The following is a 19,752-nucleotide window of genomic DNA, read 5'->3' on the forward strand; positions in this document are numbered from 1 at the left end:
GTTTGATTCCTCAGTATCACATATAAAGAAAAAGTTGGAAGTGGTGCTGTGGCTCAAGTGGTAGAGCACAAGCCTTGAGCTCAGGGGCAGTGCCTAGGCCCAGAGTTCAAGCCCTATTCCCCACCTCCCTCAAACTCCCCCCCGCCTCGCCAAAAGCCAAAAGCTATCATAAAAAGTTAAGCAAAGATTCTTCTTCTTTTTTTTTTTTTGGTGTGGAATAAACCCTGGGCCTCACATATGCTACACAAGTGTTTTACCTCTGTGCCATACTCCTAACCCAGGGGAAAACTATTCTAACCTTAGTTATAGGTTGGTCTCAGAGAGGTAGAGGCAGAAAGACTAGTTAAGGCATGGAAGGCATGGAAGTAAGGATGTAGTTAGGCAATAATTAAGCAGCACAGCCTGGCCACTCAAACACACAAAGAGAAATAAACTACAACTTACCTTATTACATTATCTGATGTTAAAAGTACTATGTGAGGATCTAACATTTCACTTGGATACCAGGCAGCATGCTTAAGAGTCAGAGAGGGGGAACTGGTGAAGAATCTCTCAGCAACTGGAGTAGTACTAAAATAAAGATGACAATATTGCACAACATTTGAATGAAAAACCACCTAAAGGCAAATCTGTTTAATACTTTTTGCTTTGCTTTCCTTTAGTTGTTTTCCTCTTAAAGCTTACTATAAGAGCATCCAAAGAATCCTATTCAACCACTATCAAAGAATCAAAGAAAAAATATTTCCTAAATTGTAGCACGTGTGTGTGTGTGTGTACGTGTGTGTGTGTGTACTAGGTACTGAATTTAGGACCTGGATGCTGTCCCTTAGTTTTTTGCTTGAGGTAATGTTCTACCCCATAGCTATATATAGTTCCACTTCTGGATTTTTGCTGGTTAATTGGAGATAAGTCTCATGAATTTTCTTGCCCAGACTGGCAACAAACTGTGATCCTCAGATCTCTGTCCTGAATAGACAGGATCACAAATGTGAGCCACCAGCACCTGGCCATGTAATACGTTTTACATAGTTTTTCACAAGTGCTTTTCTTAAGGTGTCTTAGTTGATCCTTTTAGTAACCTTGTAAGGAAATGGGAAGATACTATGATTATTTTTGAAAATTAGGAAATATTAGTTCAAGTGGATTTCCTTATATGCTAATAGTAGGTTTCTACCCAACATTATATCGCTTTTAGTAGACCTTCCAGATCCTCATTTTTCTGGATTGTTGAAAAAGCTTGAACCTGGAAGTGGTGGCATATCACTGTAATTCCAGTACTGACAAAAGTTAAGCAGGAAGATCACAAGTTTGAAGCTATCCTTACCTACACAGCAAGTTCCAACAGCCTGAGCCATACAATGAGACTGTCTCAATCAACTAATTAATCAATCAAAACCTAAGCAAATTTCTTACTTTAGACATTATCTGCTTTAAAAATCCATCTTATTTCTGGCTGGGCATGGTGAAACATGCCTGTAATTCTAAGTACTCGGGAGACAGAGGTAAAATGCTAGTGGACCAAGGTTAACACATAGCTAAGTTAATGAGACTCTATCTGAAAAACAAATTAAAAGCAAAAGGACTGTGTGTGTGTCTCTCTCTCTCAAGTAGTAGAGTGCCTGGCAGGTGTGGGCCCTGAATAGCATGGGGGGGGGGGGGGGGGGGAACCTTCAAAAATCAAAAAATTTGTTCTTTCAAACTGATAGCATAATTTAGGCATAATAATAATTGCACATACATAGCAACATTATCTCACTACAGTAGTCACTGGCATGTAATACCAACCACTTGGGAGGCAGAACCATAACAACTGTGATTCAAGGCTAGCCTGAGGAAAAAGTTTAGAGATTTTACTCAAAGAGCAAGCTGGAGTGATGGGGCATACCTATATTCTTAGATCTTTGAGAGGCATAGGTAGAAGGATCATGGTCTAAAGGTGGCCTGGGCAAAAGCATTGAAGGCCCTATCTTAAAAATAAACAGATAACAGGGCTGGGAAGGTGGCTCAGTGGTAGAGCGCTTGCCTTGCATGCATGAGGCCCTGGGTTCGATTCCTCAGCACCACATAAGCAGAAAAAATTAAAAAAAAGCAGGAAGTGGCGCTGTGGCTCAAGTGGTAGAGTGCTAGCCTTGAGCTGAAGAGCTGAGGGACAGCGCCCAGGCCCAAAGTTCAAGCCCCATGACCGGACCCCCCCCAAAAATAAACAGATAACCAAGTGCCAGCAGCTCACACCTGTAACCCTAGCTATTCAGGAGGCTGAGATCTGAGCCCAGGAAAGAAAGTCTGTTATCTCCAAAGTGGAGCTCTAGGTCAAAATGGTAGCTAGCCCTTTGAAAAAGCTCAGGGACAGTGCCCAGTGCCCAGGCACTAAGTATAAGCCCCACTACCAACACAAAAAAATTCGGTCTTGAGCAGTTTTCTCCAGGTATTATAAATTAAAGCTGGGTGCTGGTGGCTCATGCCTGTAACTCTAGCTACTCAGGAGGCTGAGATCTGAGGATCGTGGTTCAAAGCCGGCCCAGGCAGGAAAGTCCAGGGGACTCTTATCTCCAATTAACTATCAGAAAACCAGAAATGGTGCTGTGGCTCAAAGTGGTAGAGTGCCAGCCTTGAGTAAAAGAGCTCAGGGACAGGCCCAGACCCTGAGTTCAAGCCCCACAGCCAACAAAAAATTAAATAAATACTAAATGAAAACACAACTTACCTACAGTTTACTGTTGCTTTTCCACCTTCAAATTCAGAATTCTTCCCCCATCTTTTGGGAAATTCTAATACCATAAGTCCTTTTATTCCTATAAGTGCTACGTGATGGTGTGTTGGACTTAATAAGACTTGATAAATTTCAAACAGGGGAGGATTTATGCAAAGCAATCTCTGAAATTAAAGCAAATTTTTAAAATACATATCATAATTACCTGAAACCAGAGTCATGCTTTAGTTTTCTGTATTTATAGTATAACAAAGTATTCCAAATAAGTAGTGACACTTGAGTTACTGATAAAATATTTTTAATCAATTAGATTGAAATGTTATATAAAATGCATCAGATGTTCCTACTTTGACAGAAATAATGACACCCAATTCTGCTTTATGTCCAAGCACCACACTACCATTCCAGTTCTCCACTTTGGACCATCCCTTCTCACACTTCCCATCAATCAAATTAATATGTACTTCTGGGAAATCACCATAGTCCTGTCTACTTGTGTCTGCAAAGCTGAATGAAAAATATCTTAGAGAGCAGGTAAATTAACTCAGAAGTATAACAATTATAAATGCTATAATAACAAAGAATGACTTCAAGAGCTTTTGTACCAAGCTGTACGTTGGCTTTATAGATGCAGGCTTATGTGAAACACTGGTATTTCAAGAGGTTTCTTAAAAGCTGCTTGTCTCAGTATCATATGTTTTTTTTAAAAAAAATCTACTTTTCCCATCCCCATTTTCTTCCATTTTAATTACTTTCCAAAAGGACTTCTAGTGTATTGTTTACACTAGTATAGAGAATAGCCTAAGCCAAAATTCTTTCAGGTAAGTTCTCAATAAAGTGTGATTTTTACTAATTGGTACTGATTACTATAAGCCTATGTCTTTTAGGTAGCTTTTGCTAATTCTAATCAAACCGGGCTTTTTCCTCGTGTCAGAGGTTGTTTTCCTTCTGTGCCCTGTACTCAATATCCATCTTCTTTCTACTTGATTTTGACAGTTCAACTCAAACCAGAGGCCACCTTGCTTATGCTACATAACACAATCATGAGTTTATCTGTGATAATCACAATATTTAGGACTTTTGTTGATATTGGTTTTAAAATCATTACTCATCCTTTTTAGAACATCCAAAGTTGTAACTCACAATTGCTGCTTTCTTTCCAATTCATGAGTTTTTGAAATTCTGGATAACTGAAAGTTACAAAGATGGTTGCCAATATTTACTGATATCTTGTATATTCTAGGCACATACTCAAGTACTGGATATAGAGAAATGAGTAAGACCACTGTACACGGTGGTACATACTTCTAAACCTAGCTATTCAAATGTGGGAGGCAGGAAAATTGAGGCTTCAAGGTGAGCTTGGGCAAAGGCAGCAGCAAGACCTTATCTCAAAAACAGTAACAACAAAAGGTCTGTAGTTCAAGTGGTAGGGCACTTGCCCAGTAAGAGTAAGGCCTTGGGAAAAAGAAATAAGAATAAGGTAAAGTGGGCCCTGGTGGCTCATGCCTGTAATCCTAGTTACTCTGGAGGCTGAGATCTGAAGATCGTGGTTTGAAGCCAGCCCAAAAAAGGAAAGGTTGTGTGACTCTTATCTCCAATAGACTACTAAAAAAACTAGGAGTGGAGCTGTAGCTCAAGTAAAACAAGAGCCTCAGGGACAGCACCCTGAGTTCAACCCCCGGGGCAAAAAAACAATTAGGGTAAGACAAACACAGCCCCCGATTTGATGTTTATAGTCTAGAAAAGAGGAAAAACAAATTTCAAATCATTACAATATTGTGCTAAATGCTGCAAAACAACATGGAATGATATTGAAATAATGGGGGCTACGGGCATGGCTTATAGTGAAGTGCCTGCACAGTAAGTGCAAAGCCCTGAATTCAAACCCCAATACCACCAAAAATAAATAAAGAGAACATTGTGTGCTGTAAGTCATCACAATGGCACTCACTTATAACTCCCACCTGCTGGAGTTAAGGATGATCGCTTGAACTCACAGTTTGAGGCCAGCCTGGGCTACATAGGGAGCCTGCTCCTCTCTCTCTCTCTCTCTCTCTCTCTTGTTGGTCATGGGGCTTGAACTCTGGGCCTGGGTGCTGTCCCTTAGGTCTTCAGGTCAAGACTAGCACTCTACTAATTGAGCCACAGCATCACTTCCGGTTTTCTGGTAGTTAACTGAAGATCAGAGTCTCATGGAGTTTTCTGCCTGGGCTGGCTTTGAACCTCGATCCTCAGATCTCAGCCTCCTGAGTAGCTAGGATTACAGGTATAAGCTACCAGTGCCCAGCTTAAATTTTTGTTTTTAATGTAAATGACATACTGTGTGCTAAAAACCTTATAATTATTCTTAGAAGTTTTGCTGTAAGTAGATCTGGACCTAATTTCAAAACTACAGAAGCACTGCATCTTGTTAGAATCAAATTCTCCTCAACAAAATTTGGTCCAGGGCACAAGACAGACATCATACATTAAATTATTATAAATGATCCATAAAGCAATATCTGATCACAGCAAGCCTAATATTTTCTGGCCACATCCACTTTCACATGCCATTGGTTTATAAAAATAAAAAGCTGCTGGGCCTGGGTGGCTCAAACCTGTACCCCTATCTGCTCAGGAGGTTGAGATCTGAGCCATCTGGGTTTTGAAGCCAGTCCGGAGGCAGACATACCTGAGAGACTCTAACTAGCCAAAAAAAAAAAAGAGAGAAGTGAGCTGTGGCTCAAGTAGCAGAGTACCAGGGCTTTGAATAAAATAACGCTAGCCTGATTCCCTGAGTTCAATCCCCATAAATAAAGCCTTCCAACGTTAGGAATGACTGAATATTTAAAAAAAAAAAAATCAACAGGTTCAACATGCAGCATTCAAATCTACTCTACTTAGTGCTCACCACAGTTACCCAAGAGAAAGTTGAGTCCACCTATTCAAGTGTCACATCATGAAACAGATATATCTTGACCACACCCACTAAAAATAGCAACTACGGCTCACATGCTGTCCCTTTACCCGGCTGTTTTTTCTCCAAAACCCTCGTTCAGGTAACATTTTATTGATCATTACGTGAACCTCTCCATCCTCCCTAATCAAATAATCAGCTCCTGAATAGCTTGAGTTCCCGTGTCTGGAGTGTCTGAGTCCATAAATCTATCGGAGCAGAATAAAAAACAAGAAGGGGGCCCTTCCCACTCCATCCGGAAAGGATGCCCGGAGGAACTCCTGTCTACCACTGCACATCCACCAGAAGATGAAAAGTAGCCGAGTCCGGCAACCCAAGGCTCCCGCCTGTAATCCTGGTGACTAAGATCTGACAACTGCGGTTCAAAGGAAGGAAAGTCCGCGAGACTCTTGACCTCCAGTTAACCACCGAATGAAGGCCAGAAGTACAGCTCGGATTCAAGGGGTAGAGCGCTAGCCTGAAGCAAAAACAGCTCAGCTGCGGGACAGCGCTCAGATCCTGAGTTCCAGGCCCAGGACCTGCACGCACGCACGCACGCCCGCGCGCGCGCGTACACACACACACACACACACACCCTGAGTTCAAGGCCCAGGACCTGCACGCACGCGTGCACACACACACAGCCGAGATGGAGAGAACCAGGACCTGCACGCACGCGTGCGCACACACACACACACAGCCGAGATGGAGAGGGAACCAGGACCTGCACGCACGCGTGCACACACACACACACACACCCTGAGTTCAAGGCCCAGGACCTGCACGCACGCACGCACGCGCACACACACACCCTGAGTTCAAGGCCCAGGACCTGCACGCACGCGTGCACACACACACACACAGCCGAGATGGAGAGGGAACCAGGACCTGCACGCACGCACGCACACACACACACCCTGAGTTCAAGGCCCAGGACCTGCACACACGCGTGCACACACACACACACAGCCGAGATGGAGAGAACCAGGACCTGCACGCACGCGTGCACACACACACACAGCCGAGATGGAGAGAGAACCAGGACCTGCACGCACGCGTACACGCACACACACACACACACACACACACACAGAGCCGAGATGGAGAGGGAACCGGGCAGCGAGCTCAGCTCCATACCTGGTACTGGGAGAGGTGAGGCTCCTCGCCGCCGCCGCCGAGTCCCCGAAGGCGGACCACCAGGAAGGCGCTGCTCTCCGCGTCCCACAGGAAGAGCTCTCCGCCCAGGCCGAACGTCAGGTTTCTCGTCAGCAGCTGGGGCGGGAGCTGCGGCGATACCGGCACCGCCGAAGTGGATTTCTCGGCTTCCACTGGACTCTGATTTTTTAATCCCTCCCGGAGCCGAGAGAAAACCGCGTGGTTGGGAAGCCAGGTCTGCCACAGCTCACCATCGCACACAGACGCCTCAGCAGACGCCATGTTGGCTCCACTGCACAGCGCTTTGCAGTCGCTCGGCGCCGCCGCTAAGCGCAGCCAATCCACGGCTAGCAGTTCGGGGCTACAGCCAATGATGGTGTAGGCATCCCGGAAGCACGCGTCGGGCTCCGTGGGCGGGGCAGGGGGCGGGCCGAAGCGGAGCTTATCAGATGGCGGCACCGCCTGAGAAAGGCCAATCGTCAGCCCAATATGAATTCTGAAGCCAAAGAGGGCGGGACTAAGAGGTCAGTTAGTTAAAAGTACCGGTGAGCAGCACTGAACTGTAGCTAGCTGGACACGTAGGTCTGGATTCCAGCCGTCTAGAACTTTCCCTCAGCACTTAATCCCTCGCTGCAAGTTGGGTTCACTTCACAGATCTCTTCATTCATCATCCAGTGGACTCATGATCCACTTCAATGTTTCGGATCCCAGGTCTGCCTCCGCTTGAGGCAGGCTGGTAACACGCCTCCCAGAATCCTTTGCGACCCTCACGCAGAAACTACAACTTCCATAGTTCCGCGCGCGCTTTCCGAGGGTGGGACTTGGAAGGGCCGCTGATGGGTGAAGAGATGTCGGGGCCCGGCGGCTCTCCGCATCGCTCCCTGTATAAACAGGTGGGCTCGCCGCCCTGGAAGGAGGCTTTCAGGCTGGTGAGTGTGGAGCTGGGCCTAGGTCGCTTCCCTACACTGTCTCGTCGGCCGTCGGCCCTGCCTTTGCCTCCGCCCTGCCTTGTGAGCGCCGGGCTGGTGAGGTGGACAGCGGATCCCAGCCTGGTGCTTTGGGGCTGGTATGGCCGCGGCCTCGCTGCCTCCTTCGGCCCCCCGAGTGTGGCATTAGCCCGGGTGAACGCCATCCCAGAAAGTTTTAGTGTTGGATTCGGGCTTTTCTGCTTTCTTCAAATTCTATGTGTGATGGTGACACCGCACCCTTCACACCTATACAGATAACGGCATCACCTACTATTGCTGGGGTCCCTTAGCGCTTTGGACTCACCTATCCGGCGACATACTTGTTTGTGTTCTGGACAGTGCTCAGTGAATGCCGGCAAAGTCGAACCTCACCCTAGTTCTGGCTTCAGAAGTCAGCAGGGTTCACAGAGTAAAAATACTGCCTCTTTCTTAAGAAAGAATCGCTGAAGTGATAGCTATAGCCCAGGAAAATAACCCAATATTAGAAAAATAATGTGCAGCACGGTCGTGGGCGCTGACATTTTGAGGGAAACGAGGGTGATTCTCTCCATTGTAGGATTTTTTTTTTAATTTTAAAAATTATCTTTTAAGTAGTTAGGCAAAGGAGTTGCCATTCGCCAAAGCAACTTGTGAATACAGTGCATCTTGATCAATGTCACCCCTTTCAGCATTCTCACCCACCCCTCTTAACTCACCCCTTCTCTTAATTTTAGGTTATGTATTGAATTTTTTGCCATTTAAAAACAAAGCAGTGGCTGGGAATATGGCTTAGTGGTAGAGTGCTTGCCTAGCATGCATGAAACCCTGGGTTCAATTCCTCAGTACCACCTAAACAGAAAAAGCTAGAAGTGGTGCTGTGGCTCAAGTGGTAGACCATTAGCCTTGAGCAAAAAGAAGCTCAGGGACAGCACCATGAGTTCAAACCCCAGGTCTGGCAAAAAAGAAATAGTTTATATGTACAGTGCATCCATTTTCATGTGTATGAGTTATCCCCTCTCCCCCCCCCCCCAGCCACCCCAACTTTTCCTGCTTTTTTTTCCCTAAGGGATGTCTGGAGAGAATGAGAAACAGCCGGGAAAGGCTCCTGAACAAGTACCGTCAAGCTGGTGGCAATATGCCATTGAGGACTCCAGATAAGCTTTTAGTACAAGAGATAATGGAGGAAGAATGGAATTCTTTACAGTCTAAGGAGAACTGTCCAGAGCCCTTGACTCAGGTTAGTTGGGATTTGTGTTTTCAGGGATGGGGTTACACTGTGAAGAACTCCAAGTATCTTTTTAAAATACTTGTTTATCCATGTTCTTTAAAACAGTCCACCAGCCAGGGGTTGGTTGGTCATGTCTGTAATCCTAGCTACTCAGGAGGTTGATATCTGAGGACTGCGGTTCTAAGTCAGGCCTGGGAAGAAAGTCTATGAGACTTGTATCTCCAATTAAACATCAAAAAGCTGGAAGTAGAACTGTGGCTCAAGTGGTAGAGCACTAGTCTTGAGCAAAAAAAGCTAAAGGTCAGCACCCATGCCCTGAGTTCAAGCCCCAGACTTGGCACCAAACAACAACAAAAAAAAAACCCAATGACCCACCTCCCAGCCCCCAAGCAGAATACTAACAGTCAGCCTCTTCTTCCTTCAATGTTTGATTTTTTTTTTTTTATATTATGTATACCTGCATTATCCTTGCAACATACTAATTTACAAAACTAAAAAAAAGGGGCTGGGAAGGTGGTTCAGTGGTAGAGTGCTTGCCTTGCATGCATGAGGCCTTGGGTTCAATTCCTCAGCACCATATAAGCAGTAAAAGCTGGAAGTGGCTCTGTGGCTCAAGTGGTAGAGTGCTAGCCTTGAGCTGAAGAGCTAAGGAACAGCGCCCAGGCCCAGAGATCAGGCCTCACAACTGACCAAAATATAAATAAATAAAAATAAATACATTTCTATTTTATCTCCTCTTAGAGATTTTGACTCTGCAGGCATGAACTGGGAATTGCTCTTAAAAGGTGGGAGGGACTGTGTGTGTGGCTAAAATGGTAGAGTGCTGCCTAGCAAGCACAAGGTATTGAGTTCAAATCCCAGTACTGCCAAAAAAAAAAGCGCAGCCAGCTGCCAGTGGCTCATGCCTGTAGTCCTACCTACAAAGAAGGCAGAGATCTGAGGATTGTGGTTCAAAGCCAGGTCAGGCAGTAAAGACCATAAGACTTATTCCCAGTGAACCAACAGAAAACCAAAAGTGGTTCTGTGGCTCAGAGTGGGAGATGGCTAGTCTTGAGCAGAAGAGCTCAGGGGCAGTGCCCAGACCCTGAGTTCAAGACCCATGACTGAAAAAAAAAAAAGGAAAGGAAAAAACTAATGTTATCATCATTCTGAGATCTATGTAGCAAAACATTTAGGAAACTGCTTTGAAACCATCAAGGCACCATGTAATGATGCGTTTATCAATGGCATCTGTGGGTCCTGCCTACAGACTGCTAATTGCCTCAGTCAGTCTTAACAAGGACTGGGTTCTTTCCTATAGTTACATATCCTTGAAAGAACATATATTTAGTTGTTTCTCTATACCCCCCAAATTTGGTGGTTATTTTTTTTTTTTTTTGGGTCCGGTCGTGGGGCCTGAACTCTGGGCCTGGGTGCTGTCCCTCAGCTCTTCAGCTCAAGGCTAGCACTCTACCACTTGAGCCACCGCGTCACTTCCGGCTTTTTTCTTTTTTGCTTATGTGGTCTGAGGAATCGAACCCAGGGCCTCAGGCATGCAAGGCAAGCACTCTACCACTGAGCCACCTTCCCAGCTTGGTGGTTATTTTGACACTGGGTAATTTGACCATTTGTTGATGACCTCTTAGCATGACCACATTACCCCAATTGTCAGCAAATTCTATGGGAGGACTCAGCCAGTTTTATCAGGTAAATCTTCAAGCACCCCTCCAAGTATGCATCACTGTGCAGCTTGGTGGTAGATTTAGCGTTTTTCGTTCATTGGTTTTGATTTGAAGTTTTGGGCTGTTTTCTTTGTTTGATTTTGTTTTCTGGCAGTACTGGGGATTGGACTTGAGGCTTCATATTTGAGGCAAGTGTTCTTCCACTATCTTCAGACTTGAGGTAACTCCACTTTCTCTTGCAGTCGGGGTTGACAGTGCACCTAGCGCTGCTGGAGGAAATCCAACAGGAGTTGATTGATGAAGGTAACTCCAGGGTATAGTCCTTCCAGTGTAGATGTAGTTACTCTAATATTGCTCTGCACTGGAATCTGAGTTTGTTCTTTTTTGTTGTTGTTGTTGATTGTGGGGCTTGAACTCAGGGTCTGGGCACTGTCCCTGAGCTCTTTTGCTCAAGGCTAGTTCTATACTACTTTGAGCCACAGCACCACTTATGGTTTTCTGGTGATCCATTCAAGATAAGTCTCATGGACTTTCCTGTCACTTTAGAGGGTGGATGGTCAGCTCTTTTGCTCTGCTCAGCTTACATATCATCTTTCCTCAACTGCTTATTGATTCCCTGGGATTTTGTGATCAACCACTGCTTGAGGTGTCCACAGCACCATACAGAATGCATAATTTAGCACCTTGTACAATCTTTATCATCTATAAAATAGAAATGATAGACTTATCCTACAACTTTGAGAGGGAAGTTGGTTGTTTGGTGCATATATTTATTTACTTATTTATTTAGAAAGGGTATTGCCATGTAGCCCCTGTTGGCCTTGAACTTAGAATCCTGACTCAGCCTTCTGAGTGCTGAGATTACAAGTGTACCACCACACCCAGTGAGTTTGTTGTAAGGCTGAAATAATTTATATAGAAATCTAAAAGCACTATAACATAGAATGCAATAATAATTAGCTATTATGGCAATGCAAGAGCCATACCTTGATAGTCACGTCTCAGCTTCCAGTGTAATTTGTATAAGCACTTAATCTCCTGTGCCTTCAGCTCCTTTTTCTTTGCAGTAAAGATCATAATAGTGAAAATATGTATGGGATTTAAAGACCAATAACTGCTATACGCGTAGCTGTTGTGATTACTATTGACTCCACTCAGACGGTAAATTTCTTACTTAGTTAATTTTGTATATGTGTGCTGGTCCTGGGGCTAGAAGTCAGGATGTGGGCATGGGAACTGTCCCTGAGCTTTTCTTCTGCCCTGGCTGGCATCCTCAGATCTCAGCTTCCTGAGTAGCTAGGATTACAGGCTTGAGCCACCAGTGCTGGCCATTCCTGAGCTTTTATGCTCATGACTGGCACTCTACCAACTGAGCCACAGCTCCACTTCTAGCTTTTTTTGGGGGGGGGGGGAGGAGTAGTTAATTGAATACAAGAGCCTCATAGGCTTTTCTGCCCAGGCTGGCTTCAAACCAGGATCCTCAGATCTCAGCCTCCTGTATAGCTAAGATTACCAGAGTAAGCCACTGGCACCTGATTTAGTATCTTTTAAAAATCTTGCTTCCCCTTCTCATCTACAAAATTTGTTAGTGGTGAAGCATAGAACTTAGTACTCACTAAAGATTCCTGTGGTGGTGTATAACTAAAAATTCTAAAGTGATTATTTACTGTGTTACAAACAGAAGAAACATTCAGGGTTTGGAAGGCAGGGCTGGTGTCCACACTTGTGATCCCAGCTACTTAGAAGGCTGAGGCAGAGGGATTGTGAGTTCTAGGCCAGCCTGGACTATATAACAGAATCTACTCTCTTCCACAATAAGTCCAAAGAAGAAATTGTCAACTTTTCTATGAAGGACAGGAAGGTAAACATTTTAGACTTCGTAGTCTATATGGTGTCTGTTTGTTGCAATTAAAGAAAAGTTAACAGTTACTATATAAACAAATGCGTGAGGATTTAATTTGCTGGCCCTTGCCCTAACGTGTGTGGTAAGCTCTTCAAAGGCAGACTTTCTTTTTAATCTTTGTACTCTGATGACTAAAGTACATACTAGGTACTGCATGTTTGCAGAATGAGTGAACACACAGAATCGGAACAACATGGATCAAGAGTATCCAGACATTGGGAAACTGATCACTTTGATCTGTGTCAGCTCTTTCCAAGTTGCCCCCCAGGAGTCTGACATTCCATATGTCTGTCCTATGACCTCCAGAGGTATGTGAAAGTGCCCTGTCCCTTAGACTTCCACCTCAAGGAGGTGGCAAGTAGGAGGGGAAGGATCCAGTAAAATGAAGGTAGTCCGAGAGAGCAGTAAACAGCAATGACTGTTGAGTATGGTCTTGCCTGACTTTCTCCCTGGGTAAAGTAAGTGTCTGAAGGGGAAGCACTAAGTACAAGGCAGCCCCACCTTCTGCCCTGCAGAGCAGTCCATCCTCCTGGAGTACGAGAAGAGCCTGCAATTTGATGAGAAGTGCCTCAGCGTCATGCTGGCCGAGTGGGAAACAAACCCCCTCATCTGCCCTGTGTGTACAAAGTAAGAGTTTGTAAAACCTCAGCATTATTCCTACTCCCCACCCCAAGGTGAACGGGATCTCCTCTCATCCAAATTGATTGCCTGGAAAGGTTTGAGGAGCCAGATCTGCTAGCTTCAACAAACTGGGATCTTAAATCTGCTTCTAGGTACAATGTGAGCATAGTAAACGGTGTGGTCGTGTGTCAGTGTGGCCTGAACATCCCGTCTCATGTAAGTGTTCCACACAAGTTTTGTTTTGTTTTGTTTTTTGTCAGTTGTGAGGCTTGAACTCAGGGTCTGGGTGTTGTCCCTGAGCTTTTTCATATAATGCTAGTATGCTACCACTTCAAGCCATAGCTTGGCTTGAAGTGGTAGCTTGGTGGTTAATTGGAGATAAGAGTCTCATAGACTTTCCTACCAGGGCTGGGTTTGAACCAGTGTGTTCAGATTTCAGCCTCCGAGTACCTAGGATTATAGATGTGAGCCACCAGTGCCACACAAAGATTTCTGTGCCACCTCTTCCCACATATATCTACTTTTTGAAGACTTGGCAATGGTGGGCTAGTGCTGACTGTGCACCTCTCTTTTCAATTTTGTGTTTATGACTGCTAGCACCGATAGCCATGGTGAGAATATACACAGCTTGGAACTTGGCAAACACTATAGATCAAGTCTTTTGTGACCCCTAGAGAACCACTACTGCTTCAGATCATTAGAGATCCCAGTTTAGGACTGAATTATTTGCAACTAATCTTACATAAAGATTTTTTGAGGGGCTGGGAAGGTGGCTCAGTGGTACAGCGCTTGCCTTGCATGCATGAGGCCCTGGGTTCGATTCCCCAGCACCACATAAGCAAAAAAAAGAAAAAAAAAGCCGGAAGTGGCGCTGTGGCTCAAGTGGTAGAGCACTAGCCTTGAGCTGAAGAGCTGAGGGACAGCGCCCAGGCCCAGAGTTCAGGCCCCACAACTGGACCCAAAAACAAACAAACAAAGATTTTTTGAATCTGAAGGTACACTAGTATTCAGAATGTAAACTTCAATGATCTTAAAAATGAAGAAGCAGAGCATGGTAGCTCATGCCTATAATTCTAGCTATTTGGTTGGCTGAGATTGGGAAGACCAGTCTGAAGCCAGCCCAGGGAAAAAGTTTGTGAGACACATCTTAACCAATAAAAATCTGGGTTTGGTGGTATGCTCCTGTCATTATAATTATTCAGGAAGAATAGGATTGTAGCCTAAACCAGCCTAGGCATAAACGTGCAACCCTGTTTGAAAAAGAGCAAGAGCATGGCTCAAGTGGTAGAGCATTTTACCTAGCAAAAGCAAGGCCTTGAGTATAATCCCTACTGCACACATGTGCGCGCGTGCGCACACACACACACACACACACACACACACACACAGCGCAGAAGCCTGCTTTTCTGAAACAATGGCTACCTCAAGTTTGCTGAAGTTCCTTTAGCAGTCAAAGTGGCAAATTATAAAAATAAAACATTTTATGGTAAGTTTCAGATAACTTTGAAAACTTTTTTAACATAAGCAGCTCCTGTAATGCATAGTCAAAATCTCGATTTCATTTCTATAAAATTGGTCAAGAAGCTGATATAGTACTGGGCATGGTGTTGTATGTCTGTAAACCCAGAACTTGGGAGGCTGAGGTAGGACAATTCCAAGTTCAAGGCTAAGCCTGGAATATTTGTAATGAGACCCTGTGTCAAGAAAATGGGGATTAGAAAAGCTGAATATGTAAATTTAGCATTTCTTTCCTCTGTGTGCGTGTGTGTTGGTACTAAAGTTTTTAGAGACTTATACTCTCTAGGCAGCTGTTCTACCAGTTGAGCCACAGTTCCAACCCTTTGCTCTGGTTATTTATTTGTACCAATACCAGGGCTTGAACTCAGGACGTCAAGTTGTCATATTTTTTTGTTTCTTTAAAAATAATTTTTTTGGGGGGGGTCTGGTCATGGGGCCTGAACTCTGGGCCTGGTCGCTGTCCCTCAGCTCTTCAGCTCAAGGCTAGCACCCTACCACTTGAGCCACAGCACACTTCCGGCTTTTTTCTTTTTGCTTATGTGATGCTGAAGAATCGACCCAGGGCTTCAGGCATGCAAGGCAAGCGCTCTACCACTGAGCCACCTTCCCAGCCCAAATTTTTTTTATTTTATTGTAAAGAGGCTGTACAGAGGGGTTACAGTTACATGAGTAAGGTAATGAGTACATTTCTTGTTGAACATTGTTACGTCCTCCTTTGTTTCCTTCCTACTATCCCTTCCCTCCCAGTTGTGATATTTCTTTGCTTATAGCTGATATTTTACCCAAATTTTGCTGGCTAAGTTAGATTGGGCTGGCTTCAAATCTCAGTCCTCCGAGTCTTGGTATTCCAAATAGCTAGAACATCCTAGCTATTTGTTACATCCTAAATAGCTAGGACTCTTAAGTAAGCTGGGTACCAACTTATTTTTGAGATAGGTTATTATATTTTCCCCAGGCTAGCCTGTGATCCTCCTATTTATGCATTTTGCCATAGCCAGGATGACAGGTATGGGCCATTACATCCTGAATTTGGTTGGGTTAGGTGGTCATGAACTTTCTGCCTGTCTGATCTTGAGCTTCAATCCTCCCAATCTCAGCCTCCTTAGCTGGAATTATAGGCTTGAGCCACCATGAGTGGCTCTCTTTCTTCATCTTTCCCCTAATTCAATAGCTTTTTTAAAAAAAGTTAATGCATTTCTTTGAGTGTTTTCCTCAACTTTCTGCTAATTATAAAAATGAAACTGTAGGGGGCTGGGAAGGTGGCTCAGTGGTAGAGTGCTTGCCTTGCATGCATGAGGCCCTGGGTTCAAGTCCTCAGCACCCCATAAGCAGAAAAAGCTGGAAGTGGTGCTGTGGCTCCAGTGGTAGAATGCTAGCCTTGAGCTGAAGAGCTGAGGGACAGCGCCCAGACCCAGAGTTCAGGCCCCATGACCGGCAAAAAACAAAACAAAACAAAGAAACTGTACACTATCATTGATTTATATAATATATAATTAAATCACAGAGTTACAATAGCAAGTTCAGTTAGCACAAACAGATCTGGGAGCAGACACTGCTGGTTCCTGGTAAGGACACAGTAGGCTGGGTAGGGCAAAGCAGAGGGAGGTCAGAAAGAAGCTGGCAGGCTCTGGGCATTCTTCTTGCCACAGTGGCAGTCTAGTTGTATGGCAGGAATGGAGGGCGTTAGTTAATTTGGAGATGTGAGTAAATGGAAGTTGGTTAGAAGATCCTGGTGCATCATGTACCTATGACTGTCTTTAACGCCCCATGGAATCAAGCCATCCCAGAGAGCTGAGGTTATATTGGTTGGCATGAGGAATCAGGTGTTTCAATCTGTTTGCTATGAAGTAATTAAGATTAGTTTGTGGTTGAACTTTTTTTTTTAGTGTCCAGAGTTAACAGAGCAGAAGCTTCGTTCCTCTTTGGAGGACAGTGTGAATGAACACAGCACACACTGTCCTCATACACCCCAGTTTTCAGTCACTGGCGGGACAGAAGAAAAACCAAGTCTTCTCATGAATTGTCTGGTAAGCTTCCCACAGGACCCAGTAGTGGCAAGAGCATCAGGGCATCAGCATGATTTCCATACATGTTAGCAGGGCATGGTGGCACATACCCATAACCAATCATAGTACTTAAGAGGCTGATGCAGGAGGCTCACAAGTTTGAGGTCAGCCTCAAATTAAAAAAATTCTGCCTCAAGGGGCTGGGAAGGTGGCTCAGTGGTGGAGCCTTGCCTTGCATGCATGAGGCCTTGGGTTTGATTTCTCAGCACCACATAAGCAAAAAGAAAAAAGCTGGAAGTGGTGCTGTGGCTCAAGTGGTAGAGCGCTAGCCTTGAGCTGAAGAGCTGAGGGACAGTGCCCAGGCCCAGAGTTCAGGCCCCACGACCAGACCCCCCCCCCCAAAAAAAAAAAAATTCTGCCTCAAATTAAAACAAAAAAAAAAAAGGTCACTAGTCGCTTCTATGACAGACCACTGCTCTGGGAATTGGGACACCTGGCTACACCACCGGCTTTGTTGCTGGATCAGCAACAGTGGTCATGGCACTTCTTAAACCAGGTCACAACCATGAAATCCTAGTGGCTATGTATCACTTTTGTAGACAGGTGAAATATAGGAAGTACAGCAAGATAGCACTCAGCAAGGTCACTCAGCAAGGCTTCACTAAAGTCCAAGATTAGCTGCTTGCCCCAAGTGGTAATTCAGGTTGAAGGACAGGGCCACACAGAAGGGTTCAGGAGCCATCTGGCTTAAAGGCCTTATAGGCTTAGTAAAGGAACTGATGTCTCACAATTAGTGTACTGCAAATGTATAATATATACCAATATTGTCATAGCTTCAGGGTCTCAGACAAGGGGAATTTTGGCATTCTTGAGCACTAGGTCATGCCAGATGCTCAGTAAAGTCTGCCTCCACATGGAATCAGCCAACTGATTCTCGGCTGTAGCTCCAGCTGTAGCTGAGGCCATGTTTCCTGTATGCTGGAGTTTCTGCTTCGTATGTCTCTGTCTTTAAGGGCAAGGACTACATTTTATTTTTATGCCCAGTGGCTGGCATGTGAGTAGGTGCTTAATATGTGTTTACTAATCAGTTCAAGTGGAGGCAGAGCAGCTAAAAAGGCAGGTCCAGATGGCCTCAACTTCTAAGAAAACGAATGAGTCATCCACAGATGGTAGCTGCACTAGTGTGAACCTCCTTGAAGTGTTAGCTTTGGACCAAGAACCCAAGAGAATGGAAGAGCCAATTGAAAAGAGGAAAGAGGTGGTGGTGGTGGTGGTGGTGCACTTCTGAAATCCTAGCACTAGGATGGATGACACAAGAGAATTCAAGAGTTCAAAGCCAGCCTGGACTACACAGCAAGACCTTACCTAAAATATAAAAAAGCAAGTGTGGCCAGGCGCTGGTGGCTCATGCCTGTAATTCTAGCTACTCAGGAGGCTGAGATCTGAGGATCCGGGTTTGAAGCCAGCCTAGGCAGGAATCTCCATGAGACTAGTTAACCACCAGAAAACCAGAAGTGGAGATAGGGCTTAAAAGTGGTAGAGCACTAGCTTTAAGAACAAAGAGGCTCAGAGAGAGCACCCAGGCCCTGAGTTCAAGCCCCAACACTGAGAAAAAAAATTTTAAAAAGCAAATGTGGCCAAATATGATTATGCAGTCTGTAGTCAGTTTCTGGGAAAGCTAAAGCAAGAATTGAGCCCAGAAATTCAAGATCAGCCTGAATAATATAGCAAGATCTTCATTTAAAAACTTAAGAAATGAACTAATTACTGCATGTACACCTACAGGTTAGTCTGCATTTTTATTGAGAACTCACACTGGGAGTTCAGGGCCCTGTAACTCAGAGCAGTGGTGAAACGAAATGGTGGTCTGGAAAGTGGGCGCTGTGCAGCAGTGATATAACATGACAGACAGCACTGGCTCTAGAAGAGACAGGGAAAAATCATTTTGGGTAAGGAGTGTCACAGCAAAGATGAGAACCTGGAGTTGGGGCCAGGGGGGAGGGGGGAGGCACGGGGGCAGGGAATGACAAAATTTGATTCAGTAGTCTCCAAGTTCAACATCTTGCGATGTAGACACTTGGAGCCCACTCTACCCCAGACCTCACTATTTGTCAAGTACAAGATGCTAACCTGAACAACGACTTGGAGCATTTGTGGTATGTGGTCTGAAGTTGGTCCTGGGGATAGAATGTGCTGAGCCACCTCTTGGCAGGGGTTGTTACCTATGGGACCCACCTTAGCAGAGTGGTGGGGCTGAACTGGCAAGGAACCTAGTCACTTTACTCATTCTGACCAATCCTTTTACAGGAGATAAAGGAAAGGTCTGTGGAATTGATGGTCCTTGGGGCTGTTTTGCCTGTAGTGAAGGCTCCAAGATGTCACATTTTGATCTTTCTGGTCACTCGTTGTGAGGGTATAAGATATTCGACTATTTCAGTAAAAAAAGCTGGGCCAGGGCTGGGAAGTTGGCTCAGTGGTAGAGTGCTTGCCTCGCATGTATGAGGCCCTGGGTTCGATTCCTCAGCACCACATATGCAGAAAAAAGCTGGAAGTGGCGCTGTGGCTCAAGTGGTAAAGTGCTAGCCTTGAGCTGAAGAGCTAAGGGACAGCGCCCAGGCCCAGAGTTCAGGCCCCACAACTGGATCCAAAAAAAAAAAAAAAGCTGGGCCAGGTGCTGGTGGCTCATACCTGTAATCTTGCTACCTGATCATGACTTTTAACCCTATATTGATAGCTCTTCCTGACCAGATTCAATTTATGCTAACTTGTTTTCCTGACTAGGTGTGTGACACTTGGGCTGTGATCCTCTAGAGTCAACTGAGGCACACATCGTTTTTCTGGGTTCAAGACAAAAGGGGCCTTCTGTTTACAAACCACTTATTTATAACTTATTTTATATTAAAAGTTTCAAACAACTCCCATTTGTGGTGTTTCAATGCATAGAAAATAAAACAACAATTTTGGAGGAGATAAAACAATTTTATTGTCTCAGGTTATACAAAAATCCAGAAATAAATTTGTACAGAAAAAAATACAGGATGAATAGTAAATGTGAATGCAGTGTC

The 19,752-nt window shown here is 44.8% G+C and overlaps 2 protein-coding genes across 7 annotated transcripts in view; one reads left to right on the top strand and one right to left on the bottom strand.

Annotated features, from left to right (window-relative positions):
- The window catches only part of Nup88 (nucleoporin 88), a 44,105-nt gene extending 36,927 nt beyond the window's left edge, over positions 1-7,178 (bottom strand). Inside the window, exons 1-3 of one of the 2 annotated variants that reach the window (XM_042680643.1) lie at positions 6,786-7,170; positions 2,705-2,874; positions 445-570 (exon numbers count right to left, since the gene is read on the bottom strand). In XM_042680643.1, the coding sequence (XP_042536577.1) occupies positions 445-570; positions 2,705-2,874; positions 6,786-7,085 (596 nt within the window). In that variant the 5' untranslated portion in view covers positions 7,086-7,170. Of the gene's footprint in view, positions 1-444; positions 571-2,704; positions 2,875-6,785 lie in introns of both variants that reach the window. The other variant, XM_042680644.1, reaches the window with a different exon arrangement.
- Positions 7,179-7,609: 431 nt separating this feature from the next.
- Positions 7,610-19,603, top strand: Rpain (RPA interacting protein). Of its 5 annotated transcripts, XR_006147602.1 has the most exons (8): positions 7,610-7,732; positions 8,817-8,987; positions 10,882-10,942; positions 13,058-13,169; positions 13,316-13,379; positions 16,568-16,708; positions 18,473-18,636; positions 19,469-19,603. XR_006147602.1 is itself a non-coding variant. In XM_042680657.1 (7 exons), the coding sequence occupies exons 1-7, from the start codon at positions 7,640-7,642 to the stop codon at positions 19,496-19,498; spliced, it is 672 nt and encodes a 223-aa protein (XP_042536591.1). In that variant the 5' UTR covers positions 7,611-7,639; the 3' UTR covers positions 19,499-19,603. The 5 variants fall into 5 exon arrangements, 4 of the variants coding, with proteins under 4 accessions (XP_042536594.1, XP_042536592.1, XP_042536593.1 ...); XM_042680657.1 differs by lacking the exon at positions 18,473-18,636 and having other exon boundaries at positions 7,611-7,732; XM_042680660.1 differs by lacking the exons at positions 13,058-13,169; positions 13,316-13,379; positions 16,568-16,708; positions 18,473-18,636.
- The last annotated feature ends 149 nt before the right edge of the window (positions 19,604-19,752 follow it).

This window comes from Dipodomys spectabilis, unplaced genomic scaffold (assembly GCF_019054845.1).
Source record: "Dipodomys spectabilis isolate Male_0828 unplaced genomic scaffold, ASM1905484v1 ptg000062l, whole genome shotgun sequence".
Classification (NCBI taxonomy): domain Eukaryota; kingdom Metazoa; phylum Chordata; class Mammalia; order Rodentia; family Heteromyidae; genus Dipodomys; species Dipodomys spectabilis.

Excerpts from the sequence above, each read along its gene's own strand:
- Rpain (XM_042680657.1), top strand. The coding sequence starts at position 7,640 with ATGGGTGAAGAGATGTCGGGGCCCGGCGGCTCTCCGCATCGCTCCCTG. Across the intron at positions 8,988-10,881 it reads GTCCAGAGCCCTTGACTCAG|TCGGGGTTGACAGTGCACCT; the intron begins GTTAGTTGGGAT and ends TTTCTCTTGCAG. Across the intron at positions 13,170-13,315 it reads ATCTGCCCTGTGTGTACAAA|GTACAATGTGAGCATAGTAA; the intron begins GTAAGAGTTTGT and ends ATCTGCTTCTAG.